The sequence below is a fragment of the Panthera pardus genome, unplaced genomic scaffold (assembly GCF_024362965.1).
Source record: "Panthera pardus isolate Hobbes unplaced genomic scaffold, ASM2436296v1 HiC_scaffold_24, whole genome shotgun sequence".
Taxonomy (NCBI): domain Eukaryota; kingdom Metazoa; phylum Chordata; class Mammalia; order Carnivora; family Felidae; genus Panthera; species Panthera pardus.
In genome coordinates, this window is record NW_026526810.1 from 90185152 (window position 1) to 90208681 (window position 23530).

The following is a 23530-nucleotide window of genomic DNA, read 5'->3' on the forward strand; positions in this document are numbered from 1 at the left end:
ATTAAAACTAGTTCTTAAGCCTCATAAATGCAAGTACTTTCGGTTCAGGAAGACTTCATCTTACCTTTAATAATTCAAAATAGTGCCAACAATGATATACAGGCACCAGCATAAGGCGTGGAAGGACATAACGAACTGCCTCTTTAAAACCATCAGCAATGGACTGTAAAGTAAAAAGATGTAACAGTATATCTCTGGTATCAAGAATGTACAACAGCAGTGCCTAACACAAGTAACTTTTTATTTAAAGTTTATTTGTTTTGAGAGAGAGAGAGAGCGCGTGTGCAAGTGGGGACGGGGCAGAGAGAGAGAGGGAGAGAGAGTTCCAAACAGATCCATGTGGTCAGCGCAGAGCCCAACATGGAGCTCAAACTCAGGAACCATGAGATCATGACCTGAGCTGAAGTCAGACGCTTAACCGAATGAGCCACCAAGGTGCCCCTTAACACAAAAAACTTTTAAAGATATAAGATAACAGACTTTACCAAAACAATAATGGAAATCATGTTCTATATGGAAAGAGAAGCGCTATAAAGTCAAGGGTTTTTTCGTCCTTTAAGTTATTAGATATATACATTTCTTCATCTCTTACACAGCCAAAATAACTTTCACAATAGTCCTATACAACTTTTTTTTCAAAAGTTTTGGCTTCCCGAAACCCTAAAAGATTTTTGAAAGCTATGTATCCTCTTGCACATTTTTGTTATCATCATTTGAAATATTTTAAGTGATTACAAAGGATGTATTTTTTGGAATGTTGCATACTATAAACGTGATTTAAATATGTTTCACCAAACAATGATTAAATAAACTTCAAATTTACCTTATTTTATGAAAAACATCTCTCATATAACTACATTGACAAAGCCAATCTTCATTGTCAAAATAAACAGCTAGATCAGACAATGTCTTCAAAAAGTCTTGGCTGCATTCTTAAGTTCAAATACACGTTAATGTCACAGTCTCAAGTACAGAAACCATCTGAAAGAATCTATAACTGCTTCTAACATAGTGCATCCAGGTATGAGAACGTCACAAGCCTTCCCTCTCCATTATTTCAATGTCCAATGAAAGATGAGGTACTCTTCGGGGTGCCTGGGTGGCTCAGTCGGTTAAGTGTCCAACATCAGCTCAGGTCATGATCTCACAGTTTGTGAGTTCGAGCCCCGCGTTGGGATCTGCTGACAGCTCAGACTCTGGAGTGTGTTTCAAATTCTGTGTCTCCCTCTCTCTCTGCCCCTCTCCCTGCTCATGCTCTGTCTCTCTCTCTCTCAAAAATAAACAAACATTAAAAACTTAAAAAAAAAAGATGAGGTACTTTTCTTTTAGGAAGTTAATATTCACCCTTGTAACAGACATCTTACTTCTTAATCCTCGGATAGTTAGATACAAGACAGAGATATGACATGACATTTTAGCTACTGAGAATTTTTAACACAATTAAACCCACCTCCTGCTATTTGAAACCTTTTTGTTTTGCACTCAATGAATTCTTCAAAAGCAAAAGTTTTGTGTTCTCCCTGGCTGGGACCCTGCAGGTTTTTATACTTTGGATCAATGCATAATGGGAAATTAAATATTGCTGGCAAGGGTAATGTGTAAGGAAAGTTGGAAGAGAAAATGCAAAAACACAAACAAGGTAGCAGGTAGGCTAGAAACTGATTCCCTGAAAGCTGTCTGTGCCCTTATATCACCTGAAAAATCTTAGTGAATAGCTAGGGTTAGGTATATCCCAGTTTTGAAAACTAATCGTCCACAGAATAAATGATTTTTTAAAATTTAGAAGGGATTTACAAGTCACTCATATTGATTTTAAATGTCATTAAGGTTGACTTAAACTAGTATTTCTCCTCATTAGATAAATATAGAAAACAGCAATAAAGGAGGAAAAAATCTCATATGATGCTTTTGAAAGTATCCTCATAGGCAAGGGGTGCCTGGGTGGTTCAGTTGGTTAAGTGTCCGACTCTTGACTTTGGCTCAAGTCATGATCTCACGGTTCGTGAGATCGAGCTCCATCTAGGGCTCTGTGCTGAAAGTGTGGAGCCTGCTTGGGATTCTCTCTCTTTCTGCTCCTTCCCTACTCACTCTCTCGAAAAATAAAAATAAACTTTACAAAAAAAAAAAAAAAGTGAAAATATCCTCATAGACAAACACTGCCATCATTCTCATAAATTGTTCACTGAAGTTAAATTATAATTTGTTCAATGGACTTGTTAACATAAGATGCACAGTCAACTTACTTTCCTAAAGATTAATTTCTTTCACCATTCAATTAATGAAAGTGATGTCAATCACTCGATATATTTTCATATATTTTATATATAATGCTTTAACTGGAACCAAGATGAAACTTAAAATTAAGTCTACAAAGATCATCTATATTGTTAATTAGCACTGAAATGGCTACTAAAGCATATTCTCAAGTGCTAATGCAATGTATATTTATAGTGTAAGAACTATAAATCACACAAGCAAATGTTTGACTATTTAACATGTGCCAAATGTGCTTAGTGTATTCCCATTTGGTTTTTACAGTTTAAAACCATAAGAGATATACATTATGATCATTTCACAAATGAGCAAACAAAGTCTCAGAGATTAAGTGACTTGCTCAAGATAACACAATTACTGACTGGCCCAAAGCCAGAAGTTCTAACTCCAGAGCTCATGTTCTTAAAGTGTGCTATACATCTTCTAAACAAGTTTTTTGTTTTCTGTTTTTCTTAACGAAGCATTACCTTCTTCACTTTACACTGAATGAGTCTTTTTAAAGTTAATACAGTACAAGTGAGTTTGGCCTGAAAAGGGTTTAATCTAAGTCTTTGAATTTCATTTCATATCTGCAGCAATAGCTTAAATAACTGGGTCCTAAACATTCAAATCGCACAGTAAGAACTCCTAATAAAATAGGAATGAAACAAGAAATGCAAAGATCTTACAGGCAGACTGTCCCATTTACATAATGTTTACTTTATGGCTTATATGAATATAGAATATTTAGCTTAAGAAAACTATTCCTTCATTGAAGTAAATTTTGAGAATTAGGTGTCATTTTTATTCCAAGTTGACAAATTACTCAGTGTTGAGTAGAAGTAGGAGACAATAAAGGGAATTCACACTGATGAAGGCAGAGGGATGGTAAGTTCAGTTTTGAACACATTATATTTGAATTGCCTGTGAGACATCCAAGTGAATTAGCTCAAAGGGCAGCTGGTTATATGAAAGTGTACAGTCACACGCGCGCGCGCGCACACACACACTGCTCCAAAGACAGCAGTTTGAAAATACAGATAGGAAGTCATTAGCATATAGTCAACAGCTGAAGCAAAATGTACAGATAAACTTACCCAAGGAAAGCACAGAGGGGCAGAAAAGCAGGGGCTGATAACAGAAATTGGAAAACATCTACAATTAAGGAGACTAAGAAGAAATCAACAAAGTAAGATAAAAATGAGGACAAAGTATCATGGGAGCCAAAAGAACAAGGAAGGGACTAACAAATACTACAGGCATAAATATGAAATAAAAATATCCACCGGACTTGGATAGTGTATGGACATTACATGAGGATATTCTCCACTCTTTATGATTTCTGTTCTAGGGAATTCTCTACTCTTTATGATTTCTTATTCCTGTGGGGAGTAAGATCCTGAAATAGCTCTGCATATTAATCTCTATATCCCAGACCTAGAATGTGCCATATTCTTGTAGCAATCAGAATGTATAATAATATTCTAGAAAAGATTTCTACATTAAGGACAGACTGAAAGAACTCAAGACAAAAATAGAAGACAATCTAAAATAAGCTAACAGTGAACATATTTTGAAGTACTTGCAAATTATTTCCTTATGTGCTTTATGAAAAGATTCTAGAACTACAAATATTTGAAGGATAAGATGGTGAAATATTTCTTTAGTTGCTTTATAAAAAAAATAACATTCAATTTAAGTTTACCTGAAAGTGTAGAGCCACTGCAGGTCTGGCCATCAACTTACTGAAATGCTCATTAAATTTTGGAGACAGAATATCCTGTGATAATGTTTCATAAGGATCAAATGCTTGCTCCTATTTTGTTTAAAAAGGAGAATGTGTTAGGTTTAAAAGAACATCTTTTCTACTAATATGGCACAGATTACTTAATGGCAAATTTTTATCAAGTCTTCAACTAAGTTTCAGAACTTTTTGCTCTCTACTTTTAAGGGGCAAACAATAACCAGGAAATTTTTTTAAATGTAAGTAATGATCTTGAGTGATAGATGCTGAGGTCTTAAAATAGGTGACTGAATCTGTGGTCAGAAGTTATCAAACTTAGTGCTTATGCACATTTATCCCCAGTAAATAGGGAGGATTTATTAGTAAAAGAAGGTTGGGATTTGAAATTTCAGTTAGGCTTACCTAGATTGAAATGAATTTATACTTAGGATACTTCCAAGGAAGCAAAATGTACCACTGTTTTATCCACTCCACACTTTTCAAAATTAGAAAAAGAAAGCAAAGACTAATATACAGTAAAATAACAAAGCAGAAACTCCCCATATGTTGTACAATGTTTATATTTAAATACATTCCTATTATTTGATAATAATCCGTATCCTCAAAGTATAGAACTCAGAGATTTGTTTCATTTTTGTATTTTAAAAATATAGTATGTTTTTCAGAAAATAACAAATATTGGCGAGGATGCATAGAAACTGAAATCCGCATCCACTACCAGTGGGAATATAAAATGGTGTAGCCCCTGTGGAAAACAGCAAGTTCCTCAAAAAGCTAAACAAAAATTACCCTATGACCCAGCAATTCTACTACTGGATATGTACCCAAAAGAACTGAAAAAAGACTCAAACAGATACTTGTATGCCAATGTTCACTGCAGCAATATCCACTATAATCAAAAGATGGAAACACCAAAAGTGTCCATCATCAAATAAATGGATAAACAATACATGATATATACATACAATGGAATATTATTTAGTCATAGAAAGGGATGAGTTCTGATACATGTCATGATATGGTTGAACCCTGAAAACATGTTAAGTGAAATGAGCAGACACAAAAGAACAAATATTGTTATGATTCGGTATCTAGAATCAGCAAATTCACACAGACACAAAGTAGATTAGAGGTTACCAGGGCTCAGGAGGGAGGGAAGATATAGGGAACTACTGCTTAATGAGTTCAGAGTTTCAGTCTGGGCTAATAAAAAAGTTTCGGAAAAAGATAGTGGTAATGGTCGTATAATATTGTGAATTTAATTAATGCCACTGAATTGTACACTTAAAAACGGTTAAAATGGCAAATTTTATGTTATATATATATATATATATATATATTTTACTACAATAAAAAACAAAATGAAAATTAGAAAATACATGTTTTTGAATAATGATATCTTTAAGAAAACAGCAAGCAACCAGACTACAGATTAATATGCTAAGATATTATAATATAAAAACTTTCTAAAAAGAACCAAGACTGAATATTTGGCTTAGGTATCAGTAACTGAAATCTTTCTATACTATCAGTTTCATTATCTACAAAATGGATATAATAAAAGTAACGTATATTTTCAAAAATAGAGGCAGAGATTATAAAGTAAGAAAATCTTTTTACATGAAAACTAAAGAAAGCGCTTTTAAAACCCTGTTTTCCAAAAGCAATAAAAATGGCCAACGAGTATACAAAGATGTTCAACATGATTAGTTTAAAAATTAAAACAAATTGAAGAATGAGGCTCTTTTTTTTTTTCTCATTAGACTGACCAAAATGAATGGAATAACACCTGGACTTAGTGAAGGTGTGGGGAAAAAAGAGCCACATATACTAGAACTTACCTGTAAGTAAATTTGGCAAAGTGTTTCCAAGTTCTAAAAATTTCCTAGTCTTTAGTACTACAATTTCATTTCTAGGAATACATCCTAAAATAATTATTAGACTATGAAGACAATGTAGATACGTTTGTTACAGTACTGTTTACAATAACAAAAAATGGAAACAACTTACATGCTTATTAATAGTAAGGAATTAAAATATGTTATTGTATCTCCATATAACATGTTACTAATTCAGACTTCAAAAACAGTATTGAAGGAAGGGTAGTGGGACTGGAGAAACAGGTGAAGGGGATGTGGGGCACAAACATCCAGTTATAATGGGAGCAAATCACAGAGACGAAAAGTATAGCATAGGGAATATAGTCAATAATATTACAATAATGTTGTATGGTGACAGATGGTTAACTACACATATAGCAGTGAACACTGTAATGTATAGAATTGTTGAGTTTACACATAATCTAATGTAACATGTCAACTAATCTTCAACTAATATATAAAAAAATTATGTGTAAGTCTATTAACATGGAAAATGTTCATGATGTATTGAGAACAGCAGATTATATAATAGCAACAGCCTATTTTTGTAAATAAATGAGTTTGTATGTACATATAGAAAAACATTTTTAAGGATTAAGTAATGTATGTTGTAAGGATAAGTTATCTCTGGGTGTTGCAAAATGGAGTGATTTTCATTTTATTTGCCTTTATTTTCCTGAATATTTTTACAATGAACTACATTACTTTTATAATCATTTAAAAGACAAATGATTTTCACTTTGGGGAAAAAAAAATTGAAACATAAACTTCCTTTTCAATTTTTGGAAATTAAGACCAAGATCTACAAAAGCTAAATAGCTATGGTCAATAAAATTTATTTTCTTTCACCTTTAATGCACATGCCATTTAAAAAAATCCTAAATGCTACTACTCAACCAACTTTCACTATAAATAGCATCATAAATACACTATAAAAAGTGTCACTAAAAATATAGACAATTTAGTTTGCTACTGACTAAACCTTAAGTATTGTTTTACAGTAGTCAGCAATATCCTCTAATTTTCACAAAGAATATCTTACTAAATTTCTTAATACACCATTTAGGACTTTAATGAGAATTATCAAGTAGTTTTGTAAACTTACTTCTGCCAAATCTTCAAAACAGCTGCCAGCTAATGGATGAGGGCTGCTTTCATCAGTCATTTCAACTGTGTCTTCAATAAGACCTAGAAGTTTCACGGTCAATTCATGTATATCTGAAATGTTACTGAAAATCCTTTCAATATCCTGAAAAAAAGAAAAAGGTTAAGATATGTGAAGTTGAAATTCTGTTTAAAAATTATAAAATATAAGTACTATAAGTGTTAAGGGTTTATTTTCACTCAATGCATACTAATATATTACAAGACATGATATATTCTATAACAAAGCAAAAGTTAATCATGAACACAGAAGTGAAATAAAAAACTTATTGGATTACACATAGTAAATTCACTGTAAAATACAGACTGTAGATAGTTTTGTTTAATAATTCTAAAACTCATACTGTGGATGAATCTATGCATTCATAAAGAATCCTGGCATCTGAGTATTTTAAAATTGGTTAAGAGGCTAAAAATCTTGATTAAAGTCTTATAGAGCTGGTTAATGACAAAAGCTGGGATCAAAATGAAGGTCTGATTCCTAACCCAGATACAACCCAGTTTCACAATTTGCGGTCAGCCTATCTCCTGAATTTGAGGAGGAATTAAAGACTTCATTCAAGCTTTCATGTGTGAATTACATCAGGATTAAGAAATGTTAAGTCCTTCGGACACAGACCCTATACTGACTGTGCAGGTTATGGCCACCTATCATTCACTCTTCCATCTTTTTTTTTTTTAAGATTTTATTTTTAAGTAATCTCCACATCCAACATGGGGTTCGAACTTAAAACGCCAAGATCAAGAAAGAGTCTCATGCTCCACTAACCAAGCCAGCCAAGTGCCCCCCGCTCTTCCATCTCGTAATGGAAACATCACAGGCTATAGAACCTGACAGACCTCAGCATGGATCTTAGCCCCGCACTTGCTAGATAAATGACTCTGGATTAGGTCACTTAGTATGTTTCAGGCACTATTATAAGTACTTGACATGTAATCTCACAACAGCCTTATTAGATAGGTACTATCATTATCCTCATTTTTACAAATGAGGAAACCAGCTCAGAGCAGGTAAGTAATTTGCTCAGGATCACACAGCTGGTATACTAACATCTACCCTCATAAGGTTCTTAATAAGGTTCTTAGTAGGATTAAATAGATGATTTCTACAAACTGCTCCTGGCATATATTAGGTCCTCCACAAACTTGAGCTTTTTGAAGACACACGGGTAGAGCCCAAAGGAGTAAATTAAGATTAGTTTTAAGTCATTCATTCTTTTAATATTAATCCTCCTCAAATATTTGCTGAGTACTATGCTCTGGTCTCAGGTGGTCTTTATCTCAAAAGTTTAGTCTTTTGAGATTAAAAAAAAATACGGTGGAAAAAATACAGTAAATATAGATAATTTATATCTAAATGCTAAAAAAGGTACAGTAGATCTAGAAAAAGAGAAAAAGGGACTGTCACTTTCTCTTGAGCTTTCAGTATAATAGAAATTTTCTATCAAATCAGCACTAACTCAATAAAAAGAGATCCCATAAAAATTAATTCCTGAGGAATGAAAACTAATGGGACACAGAAAAGGCAAAGAAAATAATATTAGCTATCAGCATCTGTTAGGTTTTTATTCTTAAGTAGAACTCAATGACACTGTGGTATAAAAGAACTCAAATTCAAGTTCAGCCTCTGTAACTAACTTACCAAGTCATAACCATCCTGTGTCAATTTCTTTACCAGTAAGTTAGGGATGATAATACTCAGAGGAGTATTATAAGGGCACATAAAATAGGACAGTATTTTGAAAATTACAAAATGCTGATTACTTAAGTCCAGTGGGAGTTATTATCAAACGTTAAACTAAACATACGTACAAAAAAAAAAAAAAAAGGACAGATGTCAACTAAAAAACCTTAAATTATCACTGAAACTCATGATTTTGGAAAATAATCAAAGAGGCAAAATCACATCTTAGTCTTAAACACTCAGTCACTGCACATTCGTTCACATAATAGTCATTTGGGGGAGGAAATCACGAGGTAGAAAAAAGGCTGAGTATTTAAAGTGAAGGGCAGACACACAGATATCTAAGGAAAAATGAATCATGGGATAAAGGAAGGAAAGAAAAAAAATCTTTAAAAAGACAGATTTTAAGAGTCTCTTATGGTTTGGCTTCCACCCTCTCTAATTTTTTTTTCCCCCTTCCCCTCCCCCATGGTCTTCTGTTAAGTTTCTCAGGATCCACATAAGAGTGAAAACATACGGCATGTCTTTCTCTGTATGACTTATCTCACTTAGCATAACACTCTCCAGTTCCATCTATGTTGCTACAAAAGGCCATATTTCATTCTTTCTCATTGCCAAGTAGTAAAACTGAGAATTAACTGCGGGTTGATGGGGAGTGGGAGGGAGAGGAAAGTGGGTGACGGATATTGAGGAGGGCACCTGTTGGGATGAGCACTGGGTGTTGTATGGAAACCAATTTGACAATAAATTTCATATTAAAAAAAAAAAGAGAGACAGGATTTGTCTAGCTGGATTCCTTAAGTTGACTTTAGAAGCTACATAAGTAAGAAAAAGATGACAAGGTTCCCATCCTATTCACACCACTCCTACCCCGTTTTCCAACAGCAGCTCTACTTGTGTTTATGTGGCATTCTGCATAAACTTTTTTCTTAAAAAGTTCCACTGTTGGGGCGCCTGGGGGGCTCAGTCAGTTAGGTGTCCGACTTCAGCTCAGGTCATGATTTCATGGTTCACGGGTTTGAGTGCCACGTCAGGCTCCGTGCTGACAGCTCAGAGCCTGGAGTCTGCTTTGTGGATTCTGTCTCCCTCTCTCTCTGCCCCTGCCCAGCTCATACTCTGTCTCTCTCTCTCTCAAAAATAAATAAAACATTAAAAAAATAATAATAATAAAAAAAGTTCCACTGTTGAAACTTTAAGCCTCTGCCTTAAAGTATTTACCAGAAGATATGAAAAAGTATTAAGTCTTTCTTTTGTAGACCATACATCTTTTTCACTATCTTCAAATGAAGGACTATAAACCTCAAACAGCTCATAGCAGAAAAAGATTTCATTCCAGTGTAGTCTCCCTTTCTAATAAGGGTAGCTGTATGCACTTGTGTCTAACTATCATTGTCACTGGCCTTAACGTAGTATAACAATTCACATATTTTAAAAACTATAAATACCACATAAAAGAATACTGGTTTACATACTCATAAAGTATAAAAAGTTACTATTTATGATTTTAAGCTGCTATTTAACTTTTGGGGTACATAGTATTTCAAACGAAAAAGGTACTTACAGAAGGTTTAAATAGCTTTCTGTCAGAAAGGAAAGCTTCTCGAAACACTTTTATAATCATATTTAATTCCCGTAGATACTGCCTTTCTTCTGCAATTTCAGTTCTGACAAGGTCATAGTAGTTTAATTCACCTGAAGAACTCGGTTCATCTTCACAGAGAGAAACCAAACCTATGTCATCCTGATCAAACATGTCCATCAAAACCTGAGAAATATAAATCAATAACGTATAAACTTGTTTTTCTCACTTTTATAAAATGGTCTCAAGGTACTTGGAATTAAAACATTATTAAACAATGAGTTTTGTGTTTTACAGGCTAATTTATATAAGAAAATTCAAATAAGAGAAATATGAAAAGTTGAAGGGAAAAAATGTTCAAATAAAACTGGATATGCAAAAGTAAATAAACATTTATGGAAAAAAGATAAACCTAGTAGTGAAATATATGTGTGTGTGTATACATATATATGTGTGTATATACATACATACACACACATAAACACACATATATAAAAGCCAAAAAGAGCATACCTTTGAAGAACAACAATCTGAGCCAAAATCCCGGTTCAACCACTTACTCACCTGTGATTACAGACAAGTTATTTATTCTTTTGAAAGCAGATTCCTTACATGTAAAATGTAACTGATGAAAAAATTCAATGAGGTAATGTACATAAAATGCATACTATTATGTCTGGCAAATAGGTGTTCAAAATGGTAGTAGTTCCTTGTCCTATTGTTTTGGGGTTTTTTTAAATTTTTTTTTTAACGTTTATTTATTTTTGAGACAGAGAGAGACAGAGCATGAATGGGGGAAGGGCAGAGAGAGAGGAGACAGAATCGGAAGCAGGCTCCAGGCTCTGAGCCATCAGCCCAGAGCCCGACGCGGGGCTCGAACTCACGGACCGCGAGATCGTGACCTGAGCTGAAGTCGGACGCTTAACCGACTGAGCCACCCAGGCGCCCCAGTTCCTTGTCCTATTGTAAGGAAAGCTGTATGCACTTGGAGAAAAATGAAAGGACACTATTGTAGAAGCACATGATAGAGCATAGTATGATGCTTTTCTAATGCATATTTACTATACCAGTAACTGGTACTAAGGAGTTAAGAAAGGTGCCTATACCAGTGTTATTAGATAGGACTGTCAGATTGGTTATGTACAGGAGAAGTGATCAAATAAAATATATTAAAAAAATGGGAGCCAGATTTCTCAGTGTCAGAGAAGGCAGTTACAAATATGAAAAAGGGGAAGCTAAAATGAACCCTGTGGTAGTAGTTTTGGATTGGAGAGATCTGTGAATTCATATAAAGACAGATAATACTTTTTCGGTAGACACAAGGTAGTCCTTGAGTTACAAGCATAAGCCCAAGAGAGGGGCACCTTGGTGGCTTAGTTGGTTAAGTGTCTAACTCTTGATTTCGGCTCAGGTCATGATCTTATGGTTCATGGGTTCAAGACCTGCATCGAGTTCTGTGCTGACAGTATGGAACCTACTTGGTATGCTCCCTCCCTTTCTCTTTGCCCCTATCTGGCTCCCGCTCTCTCTCTCAAAACAAATAAGTAAACTTTAAAAAAAAAAAAAAAAAAAGAAGAAGCCTAAGCCTAAGAGAAGGGTAAAGCAGATTTCCAAAAATGTTCTACTTCAAAACTGTTCTACCACTCAAAAATAGGTAAATAAAATACTATCTTTTAAGCAGAGCTAAATTACCACTTTATAGGTCCACCTCCACCTAAATGTAGATTAGTGCTAACGTATCACCTATGTCGGAAAATAAACAACTTGTATTAGTTTTCTTGGGCTACCATAACAACAAAAAGATGGAGAAGAAATAAATACGTATGTGTATGCATGTATATAATGTATACACACATACACACACACACACACACACACACGCCCCAACTCTGGCCTCTAAGAGACCAGAGCATTTACACCCTAACAGCTTATGTAGCACCCAGATTTTGGTTTCCAAGTACCATTCTCCACTAAAAGGAACCAGGAGTTTTTAGAAAATGCCTAATTCCAGGTTTGAGCAGCATATAAAGAAAAGTTGAACCTGGAATATCTGTCAAAACAAAGTATTCAAAGAAGGATACAGACAGAGAAGCCAACTTGAAGGAGTTCCCACTGGCCAGATCTGGGACAATTTGAATATCAAAACAAGTAATGAAATAACAGATGACAGCACATTAAGTAAGAATCCATGGGTCTATATTAAAATAAATGAATACATTTCAAGTACAATGAGGAATAAGATATTCACAATCTCAAAATATTCCACAAAATATTTATTAATTACAAAAGGGAAAATAGTACTTCAAGGTAGAGAAGCCTGGAAGACAACCCCTTAATCAAGTGATCAAAATGAACAACATCAGTAATTGGACACATCAAATTGTGTGGCATGTGAATAATGCAATGAGAAGAGTACAGCATTACTTCTATGATAGTCCTGCCAAAGATCTATAACCCAAATCTAATAAAGAGAAAATTTCAGAAAAAACTAAAGTAAGGGACATTTTAAACAATAACTAGAGTAATCCTCAAAAGTACCAAGGTCACAAAAGTTAAAGAAGAATGAGGAATTATTCCAGACTGAAGGATACATGACTGATTCTGGACTGGATCATTTTGTTATAAAGGACACCAATGGGACAACTGGCAAAACCTAAATGGGGTCTGCAAATTAGATAGTATAATGTATCAAAATTAATTTCCTGGATTTTGATTGCCAGACTGTGGTTATGCAGAAGAATGTTTTCATTTGCAGGACACACTAAACTACGTTGGCAACTTACTCTCAAGTGGTTCAGGGCACAGGGAAGTACTTGTAACTTATCTAAAAGTCTGAGATAGAAAAGTAAAAAACAGGCTGCAATCATAATTTTAGAAGTCAAAATAGAAATATCAAGGAATTTCTACTATTAAATTCAAGTGAAAAATCATTTTTGAGACTATCTCAGAGTACAGTAGATCTCAACCATAACTGTAAATCAGAATCACCTGGGATGCTTTCAAGCTATTTCCAGGCTTAGAGTCCTAACCCAGGCCAAGAAAATCAGAACCTCTTGGGAGTAAGATACAGTCATCAGAATCTTTAAAAGCTTTCTTGTAATTCTGATATACAAAGGAGAGAAATACAGGCATGTGCCAAGTCGTAGGGGTCATTTACCCTTAATGGTCTAATTTAGGCATCTTCTCAATGAAGTGTTCCTGGTCTACCCCATGCCAGAGTTCAACACTTTCTATACTGCACCTTTGACTTCTAATAGTTTTAATCACACTGTGCTGCAATTTTTTTTTTATATTTTTATTTCCCACTAAAATAAACTCCTTCTAACACAAGGGACTGCTGTCTTATTCAGTATTTTATCATCACTTGGGACAGTGACTGGCATATAACAGATACTCAAAAATTTTCATTTAAAATGTAAAAAAAGATGGGGCGCCTGGGTGGCTCAGTCGGTTAAGCGGCCGACTTCAGCTCAGGTCACGATCTCACGGCCCGTGAGTTCGAGCCCCGCATTTGGCTCTGGGCTGATGGCTCAGAGCCTGGAGCCTGCTTCCGATTCTGTGTCTCCCTCTCTCTCTGCCCCTCCCCCGTTCATGCTGTGTCTCTCTCTGTCTCAAAAATAAATAAAATGTTAAAAAAAAATTTTTTTTAAATGTAAAAAAAGAAAAAGTAAAAAGGAGGAGAGAGGAAAATAAATAAGAGACTCAATTTCTTCCCCCAGTAGCTTACAGCCAGGAAGGAAAAAGGTAACTAACAAAATAATTTATCAAAAGGAAGAAACATTAGTACTGAAGTCTTTTGCTCTCTACTTGTGCCCAAAAGTATGTTTTTCAAAATTGCTTCTGTTTAAAAGTACCTGAATGCTCTGTGTAGATTCTCTTTATATTCTCTTTCTAAAAAGATAAAATTCAAACTATTTTTCCTAAACTGGTTTGAGGCTTTGGATGTTTTTTTCCTATAGGTAAAAGACTCTTGCCGGGGGGAAAAAAAGAGGAGGGGGATTCCCATCCTGTCATATGCTGAAAACCTGGAAATATCATGTTTTATCTAAAAAGCTAGCATTTTTATGTATTCCAATACAAGGAATTATAAAAATTACTAATGTATAAAAAAGAGATAGAAGTGACATATAGTCACTATTATTCAAGTTAAGTTAAAAATACAAGTGTTAAAAATACCTTTTAACACTTACCTTATCTGCACACATTGACACTTTAATGTCCTGCTGGGATATTTCATAATGTCGGATATTAAAAACATAATTACCAGCCAACTTCAAAATATCAGCTGAGATATACTCTAGTACAGCCACAATATACAGGGATACATGATAGTCCACTTTGTACCCTAAAACCTCCTGTGGAAAAAAATAAACAATTTAATTCCAAAAAATGGGACTACCACGTATCAGTTAAACACTTAAAAAAATTATCCAATATTTTTGCTTATAAAGAACTTTCTATAGACCAAATGTCTAAACTTACAGATATCAAAGGACATAGAATGAGCCATAGGTCCCAGTGTCAGAAGTTTTTTTTTTTTTTTTTTTTAAAGAGACATCTAATCTAACAAATCTGCCTTTAGTATCAAGTAAGAAGAGATTATTGATTCCAATATAGAAATCTTGGTCAGGACTTCATGGAAAACCTCTTAAATTAATACATTACCCAAACCCATTGGACAAGTATCTACTATTTTCAAGGACCTGTAACCAATATTTCCAAATGCCAGTGGTTTTTATTCAGGGGAAGATGTGTGCATGTGACGGGGGGTAGTTAGGGGCTCTCAAAATTGCTACCCAGGGGCATTCAAATCCATATACACCAAGTATTTTCTATTGACTAAATAATATTCCCTAGTCTACTTTTTCCAATGTATGTATCTGTGATATATTTGAAAACAGTTCTGAACTCACCATAGCTTTTGACAATATATTATTTTCTTAATCAACAAAAGGTTGAGAGTCAGTCAGGGGTAGTACTCATCAGAAGATGACACAAAGATGCATTATTGCTTATCATTAACTTTTAATATTATTTGAAAGGCAATATGATTTTATTAGAGTGTGTTTATTTTTATTTGTACACACATTAAGAAATATATATATACATATGTATATGTACAAGTATATACACATACACATTAACAGACTTATATAGGCCGTGCTATATAAATACTAAATAAATACACCAATACTTTATAAATTGCTATTTGTTATAAAGAACTCCCCCAATGTTTGTTTTTACTACCTTCAATGAAGGATGGATTTTGTCCACAGGCAGTAAGAGAGGATTTCTTCGTTTTCGTTTTTCTATGGCAGATTGTGCATCAGCAATAGCCCACTTGTCAATTGGATGAGGAAACGTCTTCTGAACACGTTCCTGTTAATATCATAGCAGTACTATTGTTAATTGAAGTGTTCGTAACTAGAAAATTCATGCAAAACTAAATTTTATTATCATCTTTAATGCTAGCAGATAACAGTGCCACAACATGTTTTGATTCCTGTAAGAACTACTTTTTTAAAAGGATCAACAAGACTTTCAAAATTTTTTCCTACATAATTCCCATGAATAAAGATAAAGTGAATTTTAAACAGAAAGCTTTAAGTATAAGCATAATTAAAATGGAACTGGAACTAGAAGAAAGCAGTAACATTAGGAGAGATTAAAGCCAGCATGAAATACTCATCAGTGATTTTACCATAAGGCTCCTAGGATTAAAACTATTTACCTGGCAGAAGTTGTTAACTCATTATTAATAATTATTATGCAGTCACTTTCCCTTTGCTAACCTTAGAGCTTTAATATAAAGAATTTTAAAAATAAGAGATGTCATGTACCTGTTAGAGGATCAAGTAGGTGACAAAGCTCAGAATGTCTTAAGGAAATACATCTCTTGGCAAAAATAATCTAAGTCTTATAGGTTACTATTATGGCTCAACTAATCAAAATTTAACCAGTGGTTAGCATGAATAATGAGAACTAATGATAACTGAATCAAACTCCAATTTTTAGGACTTCCTATTTTAAAAATTATACTCTCATCTTTTAGCATATTTAGCTATTGAGAAGTTTGCTTTTTTTTATACTTAATGTCTAATTCTTAGAGCTGAGACTAGGGAACAAATACTCTAATTCCAAGAGTCCCTGAAAATATTAATAGCTCAATTACTCCAAATTAAGATTTTCCTTCATACTGGAAGTTGTTGCCTTATTACAGAAACAATATTCAAAAGAAAGGATGTAAACAGTATAGTAAAAAAGTTAATTTTTGAAAGCTGTGCTGACAGGTATTTCTAAAAATCTAAAAATACTCCCATGTAACTGAGCCAATACAAATATTTTAGCACTAATTTACACATCTTTTAGAAGTGTGTCTGTATATTAATCAAACAGTAAATATCCAAAAGATTTTTATTAGTCCTTTATTGAAGCAGTATTTATATGCAGTAAAATGCACAGATCTTAAGTGTACAATTCAACACATTTTGAAAAATGGTTACACCTGTGTAACCATCACCCTAATAAAGATTCTAACATCTCACTCCCACCCCTCATAGGCACATCCTGACTTCTATCACCATTAATTTTAGCGTTTCTGAACTTCACAGAAACGTATCCTACTATATGTACTCTCTGAGGCTTGGCTTTTTTGTTGTATATAATATCTTTGAATTATAGATACGTTATTGTACATTATCAATAGCCCATTCTTTCATTTTATTACTGAGTAGTATTCCATCTTATAAATCAACCACAATCTGTTTATTCATCTTCTTGTGATGGAAATTTGAGTTGTTTCCAATTTTTGGCTATTATGAATAAAACTGCTTGGATATTCATGTATAAGTCTCTTTGTGAACATGTATTTTCATTTCTCTAGATTCAACACTCAGGAGTAAAACTGTTGGGGCACAGGCTAGATATACTGTATATTTAACTTTATAAGAAACTTTGTAAGAAAAAATAAACATTAAACTTTATAAGAAACTTTTCTAAGTGGTTATACTGTTTTATATTCCTATAGCAATGTGCTGAGAATTCCAGTTAGGCTACATCTCATTTGGTGTTATTAGTCTTTAATTTTATCCCTTGAAAGAGGTGTGAAATGGTATCTCATTGTGGTTTTAATTGCTATTTCCCTGTGATTTAAGAGCTTGAGCACCTTTTTCATGTGCTTATTGGCCATTAGCATATCTTCTTTTTATGAAGTGTCTGTTCAAGACTTTTACCCATCTGGGGAAGGAGGGGGTCTTTTTATTACTGATTTGTAGGAGTAAACATCTTCTAGATATAAGTCATTTGTAAGGAATATATATCACAAACATTTTCTCCTGGTTGTGACTCACACCTTTTTCATTTTCTCGATAATTTTATTCTTTAATACTTAACTGTGTTTTGACTCCTCTGTAAAAAAAAAAAAAAAAAAAAAAATTGCTTAACGCCAGGCTAAACAAATATTCTCCTGCATTCTCTTCTAAAACTTTATAGTTTCAGCTTTATGTTCAACACTATGATCTGTCGTGGGGTGCCTGGGTGGCTCAGTCGGTTAAGTGTCTGACTTCAGCTCACAATTCATGGGTTCGAGCCCCGCCACAGACTCTGTGCTGACAGCTCAGGGCCTGGAGCCTGCTTCAGATTCTGTGTCTCCCTCTCTCTCTCTGCCCCTCCCCCACTCATGTTCTGTCTCTGTCTCTCAGAAATAAATAAACATTGAAAAAAATTACAAAAAAAAGACTATGATCTGTCTTGAATTAATTTTTAAGTGAAATAGGTTTCAAGGGTTTTTTCCCCATAAATTTATTCAGTAGTTTTAGCACTTTTTTTTGCTGAAAAACTTTCTTTCCCCACTGATTTGCCTTGATATCTTTGTTGAAAATGAACTTAGCACACACCTATCACACATGATTTCAATGGTTTTAGTTTCCACAATAATTCAGAATGATATAGATTTAAAAATTCATTTGTACAATGGTTCAGTGACTTTGAAATATCAAAATAGTTTTTACCTCCACATCTTGAACAGTCCTTGGCTGAGCCATGCATAATTTATTAAGCAGCTGAAAAATCAGCTCTTCAATATAATAGAGAGACTCTTCATTAGCTGAGAGATTGGGATGTACTTGCTCCTGAACCTTTAAAAAAAAAGTTCTTAGTTAAAGTACAGGCCAAATTATTAATGACAAACACCAGAGAATCTGCTTTATAATTAATATTTTACTAGACTAGTCATTCAAATACAGACATAAAACACAAAAAGTGGGAAGAAAAACTCACCTCTATTTGTTACTCTCTATAAACTTTTCTGAACGTATAGAGTAGGGTTCCTTAAGCTTTTTTATACTCTATGAAAATCTATTGAAAGCCACTGGCCCCTCTCTACTCCTTACTGCCAAAAAAAGCATATACAGATAAAATATTCTATATAATTTCAGAGGAATAGTAGATACCCATACCCTTAAGGTACCTAATATATCTACTAGAAGTCTTTGAACACTAGGTCATGAATCCCAACAATGGAGATATCTCTGAAAAACCAGACTACTTTACAGAGCTGCTCTGTGAGGTAGGTGCTAGTCAGCTTTCTTCTAGCATGGCACAGACAAACCTCAAAGATATTCTGGTTTCAGTTCCAGACCACTACAATAAAATGAGTATCACAATAAAACAAGTCAAATAAATTTTCTGGTTTCCTAATGCATATGAACGTTATATTTACACTATACTGTAGTCCAGTAAGTGTAATAGCACTATGTGTAAGGAACAATGTATATACTTTAATTTTAAAATATTGCTAAAAAATGCTAATTATCATCTAAGCTTCCAACAAGTCATCATCACAGATCACCATAATAATAAAGTATGAAATATTGCAAAAATTACCAAAATGTGACACAGAGACATGATGTAAGCAAATATTGTTAGAAAAATGGCACCAGTAGACTTGGTTCCACACAGGGTTGTCACAAACTTTTAATTTATAAAAAATACACTATTTGCAAAGCCCAATAAAGCCAAGCACAAAAGAAGGTGTGCCCGTATACATTCCTTATTGCTGCTATATAGCTGTGGTGAGCCTTTTTGGTTGTTAATTTTTAATTAGAACCTAGTAAACTATCCTAAAAAAGAATCCAATAGAACTGGATACGAAGAATAAGGTAAAAAATGGTGTTTAGCACATGGTAGGCGTCATGTAAATATTTGTTTAAAGAACAGTTGAGAGAAAGGGGTGCCTGGATGGCTCAGTTGATTAAGCATACAGCTTTGGCTCAGGTCATGATCTCACGGTTTGTAAGTTCGAGCCCCGTGTCGAGCTCTATGCTGACAGCTCAGAGTCTGAAGCCTACTTTGGATTCTGTGTCTCCCTCTCTGTGCCTCCCTTGCTCATGCTCTTTCTCTCAAAAATAAGAAAAATAAAAAAAACATAAAAAAAAAGAATAGTTGAGGGAAATAAGTATTGCTCTTTTTATGCCATATTAGAAGATATCAATGCCACTGACATAAAAATAGAAAACGTAAGTAGTCTAAGATCTACTTTTACAAAAACAAAAAATTGAAAAAATAACTCACAGATTTTAATATGGAATATTTTTAATCATCCAGTTCAAAATAGCTTCTAATTTCCATTATGGTTTTCCCCTTTGACTTTTAGAATTTAGAAGTTTATTTCTTAATTTTTAAACTTACAGTATTTTTTTACATTCTTTTTTTTAATTCAAATAACTTTTATTTTTTATTTTTTTTTAAATATATGAAATTTATTGTCAAATTGGTTTCCATACAACACCCAGTGCTCATCCCAAAAGGTGCCCTCCTCAATACCCATCACCCACCCTCCCCTCCCTCCCACCCACCATCAACCCTCAGTTTGTTCTCAGTTTTTAAGTCTCTTATGCTTTGGCTCTCTCCCACTCTAACCTCTTTTTTTTTTTTTTTCCTTCCCCTCCCCCATGGGTTTCTGTTATGTTTCTCAGGATCCACATAAGAGTGAAACCATATGGTATCTGTCTTTCTCTGTATGGCTTATTTCACTTAGCATCACACTCTCCAGTTCCATCCACGTTGCTACAAAAGGCCATATTTCATTCTTTCTCATTGCCACGTAGTATTCCATTGTGTATATAAACCACAATTTCTTTATCCATTCATCAGTTGATGGACATTTAGGCTCTTTCCATAATTTGGCTATTGTTGAGAGTGCTGCTATAAACATTGGGGTACAAGTGCCCCTATGCATCAGTACTCCTGTATCCCTTGGATAAATTCCTAGCAGTGCTATTGCTGGGTCATAGGGTAGGTCTATTCTTAATTTTCTGAGGAACCTCCACACTGCTTTCCAGAGCGGCTGCACCAATTTGCATTCCCACCAACAGTGCAAGAGGGTTCCCGTTTCTCCACATCCTCTCCAGCATCTATAGTCTCCTGATTTCTTCATTTTGGCCACTCTGACTGGCGTGAGGTGATATCTGAGTGTGGTTTTGATTTGTATTTCCCTGATGAGGAGCGACGTTGAACATCTTTTCATGTGCCTGTTGACCATCCAGATGTCTTCTTTAGAGAAGTGTCTATTCATGTTTTCTGCCCATTTCTTCACTGGGTTATTTGTTTTTCGGGTGTGGAGTTTGGTGAGCTCTTTATAGATTTTGGATACTAGCCCTTTGTCCGATATGTCATTTGCAAATATCTTTTCCCATTCCGTTGGTTGCCTTTTCGTTTTGTTGGTTGTTTCCTTTGCTGTGCAGAAGCTTTTTATCTTCATAAGGTCCCAGTAATTCACTTTTGCTTTTAATTCCCTTGCCTTTGGGGATGTGTAGAGTAAGAGATTGCTACGGCTGAGGTCAGAGAGGTCTTTTCCTGCTTTCTCCTCTAAGGTTTTGATGGTTTCCTGTCTCACATTCAGGTCCTTTATCCATTTTGAGTTTATTTTTGTGAATGGTGTGAGAAAGTGGTCTAGTTTCAACCTTCTGCATGTTGCTGTCCAGTTCTCCCAGCACCATTTGTTAAAGAGACTGTCTTTTTCCATTGGATGTTCTTTCCTGCTTTGTCAAAGATGAGTTGGCCATACGTTTGTGGGTCTAGTTTTGGGGTTTCTATTCTATTCCATCGGTCTATGTGTCTGTTTTTGTGCCATAAGTTCTCTTTTTTATTGATTTCTAGAATAATCACACTGTAGTCAGAAAACATACTTTCCAGGAGTTCAATTTTTTGAAATTTGTTGAGACTTGCTTTTATAGCTCATTATATGGGCCTAGATGGCTTCACTGACAAACTTATTAAACATTTAAGGAAGAAGACAGAAAAAGAACAAGAGACTTCCCAACTTACTTTGAGACTACCTTGATATAAAAATTTAAAAAAGATGAAAATTAGAAGCCATGTTTACTCATAAGCCTAGAAATAAAAGCCTAAATAAAATATCAACTAAATTCCATAATATATATAAAAAATATACGTGACCAACCAAGTGAGTTTATCCCAGCAATGTAAAGTTGGTTTAAAGTTGTAAAATCAAGCAATTTACCATCCTAACAGATTAAAAAAGAAAATATGATAATATCAATAAATGTACAAAGAGCATCTAAAAAATCAACATTCATTCATAATAAATTTTCTAGTGAAATTGGGGCGCCTGGGTGGCTCAGTCAGTTTAATGTCCAGCTCTTGATTTTGGCTCAGGTCATGGTTTTGCAGTTCATAGATCAAGTCTTTCATCGGGCTCTGCACTGATAGTGTGGAGCCTGCTTGGGATTTTCTCTCTCTCTCTCTCTCTCTCTCTCTCTCTCTCTGCCCCTACCCTGCTTGTGTTCTTTTCTCAAAATACATAAATAAACATTTTTTAAAAAGTCTCTAGTGAAGTTAATTTAGTAAACGGATAACTACAAAAAAAACCTACAATAAACATCATAGTCAACATGGTGAAATACTGAAAGCTTTCTGTTTGAGATCAAGAAAAAGGCAGGAACAATTGCTACATCATTTCTATTCCACATTGTACTGGAGGTCCTGGATAGTGCAGACCATCAAGAAAAAGAAATAAAAGTGTAGGAAAATAGATTTACAGATGATTTGATTGCTCATTGTGATAGCTAATTTTATGTGTCAAATAGCCTGGGCCACAGGATGCCCAAACATGTGGTTAAACATTACTTCTGAGTGTGTCTATGAGGGTTTCTGGGTAAAATTAACATCTGAATTGGTAGAAGTCTGAGTAAAGCAGACTGCCCTCCCTAATGTGAGTGGACCTGCCTGAATAAAAGGGTGAGTAAGAAAATTCCTTCTCTCTGCCTGTCTTTGAGTATTTTGGTCTTCTGCTTTTGAATTAGAACATGAACTACAACTTGAACTAGAACTATAACGCCAACTCTCATGGGTTCTCCAGCTTACTAACTGCTTATCTTGGATTCCTCTACATCTATTAGAGAGAGAGAGAGAGAGAGAGAGTGTGTGTGTGTATGTGTGTGTGTGTGTGTTCCTGTTCCTTTGGAGACCCCAGACTAATACACCCATGAAGGAAAATCAAATATTGTATAAATATATTATTTTAATTTATAAAAAATAAAATTTTATTCCTGTGTAGCAGCAACAAAGTTGGAAAATAAAAATTTTCAATAATATAATTTACAATGAATAAAAATATGTATCATGTACCTTGGAAAATATCTTAACAAAAGAAGTACAGGATCCCTAAGGAAAAAACTATAGACTCTGAGAGGAATTAAAGATCCAAATACATGAAATGTAAAATCATGTTCGTGAATTATCAGACTTAATATTGTAAATGTATCAATTCTCAAACGATTTTATGGAGATAAAATCACAGTCAAAACCGAAAAGGTTGTTTGCTGAAACTGACAACATAATTTCAAAACTTATATGAAATGCAAAAGGCTAAGAAAACCAGCCACTTAATCAAAGAAGTGTAAGTACTTGCTCTAATCATTATTGGGATTTATTACAAAGCTACAGTAAGAATGTGATACTGTTATAATGACAGACAAACAAATGAATGGAACAGAATACAGAAGCAAGTCCACATATATATATGGACCCTTGATTTACAACAAAGGTAGTTCTACAGAGTATGAGGATGGGGTCATGGGAAGGTGAGGAAGCCCAGAAATAGTAAACAACTAGATACCTATATGGAGAAGAACGAAACTTAACTCCAGTTCACACTTTACACAAAAAACAATTCTAGTTGGATTTTTTAATAAACTTCTGATAAT

The 23530-nt window shown here is 34.3% G+C and overlaps 1 protein-coding gene across 4 annotated transcripts in view; it reads right to left on the reverse strand.

Moving 5' to 3' along the window:
- SOS2 (SOS Ras/Rho guanine nucleotide exchange factor 2) overlaps positions 1 to 23530 on the reverse strand; it is a 91239-nt gene that overhangs the window by 47144 nt on the left and 20565 nt on the right. For 3 of the 4 annotated variants that reach the window (XM_019451877.2, XM_053889399.1, XM_019451875.2), the window contains exons 2-8: positions 18314 to 18439; positions 15552 to 15683; positions 14495 to 14659; positions 10287 to 10490; positions 6983 to 7126; positions 3959 to 4069; positions 65 to 163 (exon numbers count right to left, since the gene is read on the reverse strand). In XM_019451877.2, the coding sequence (XP_019307422.1) occupies positions 65 to 163; positions 3959 to 4069; positions 6983 to 7126; positions 10287 to 10490; positions 14495 to 14659; positions 15552 to 15683; positions 18314 to 18439 (981 nt within the window). The remainder of the gene's footprint in view (positions 1 to 64; positions 164 to 3958; positions 4070 to 6982; positions 7127 to 10286; positions 10491 to 14494; positions 14660 to 15551; positions 15684 to 18313; positions 18440 to 23530) is intronic. The other variant, XM_019451876.2, reaches the window with a different exon arrangement.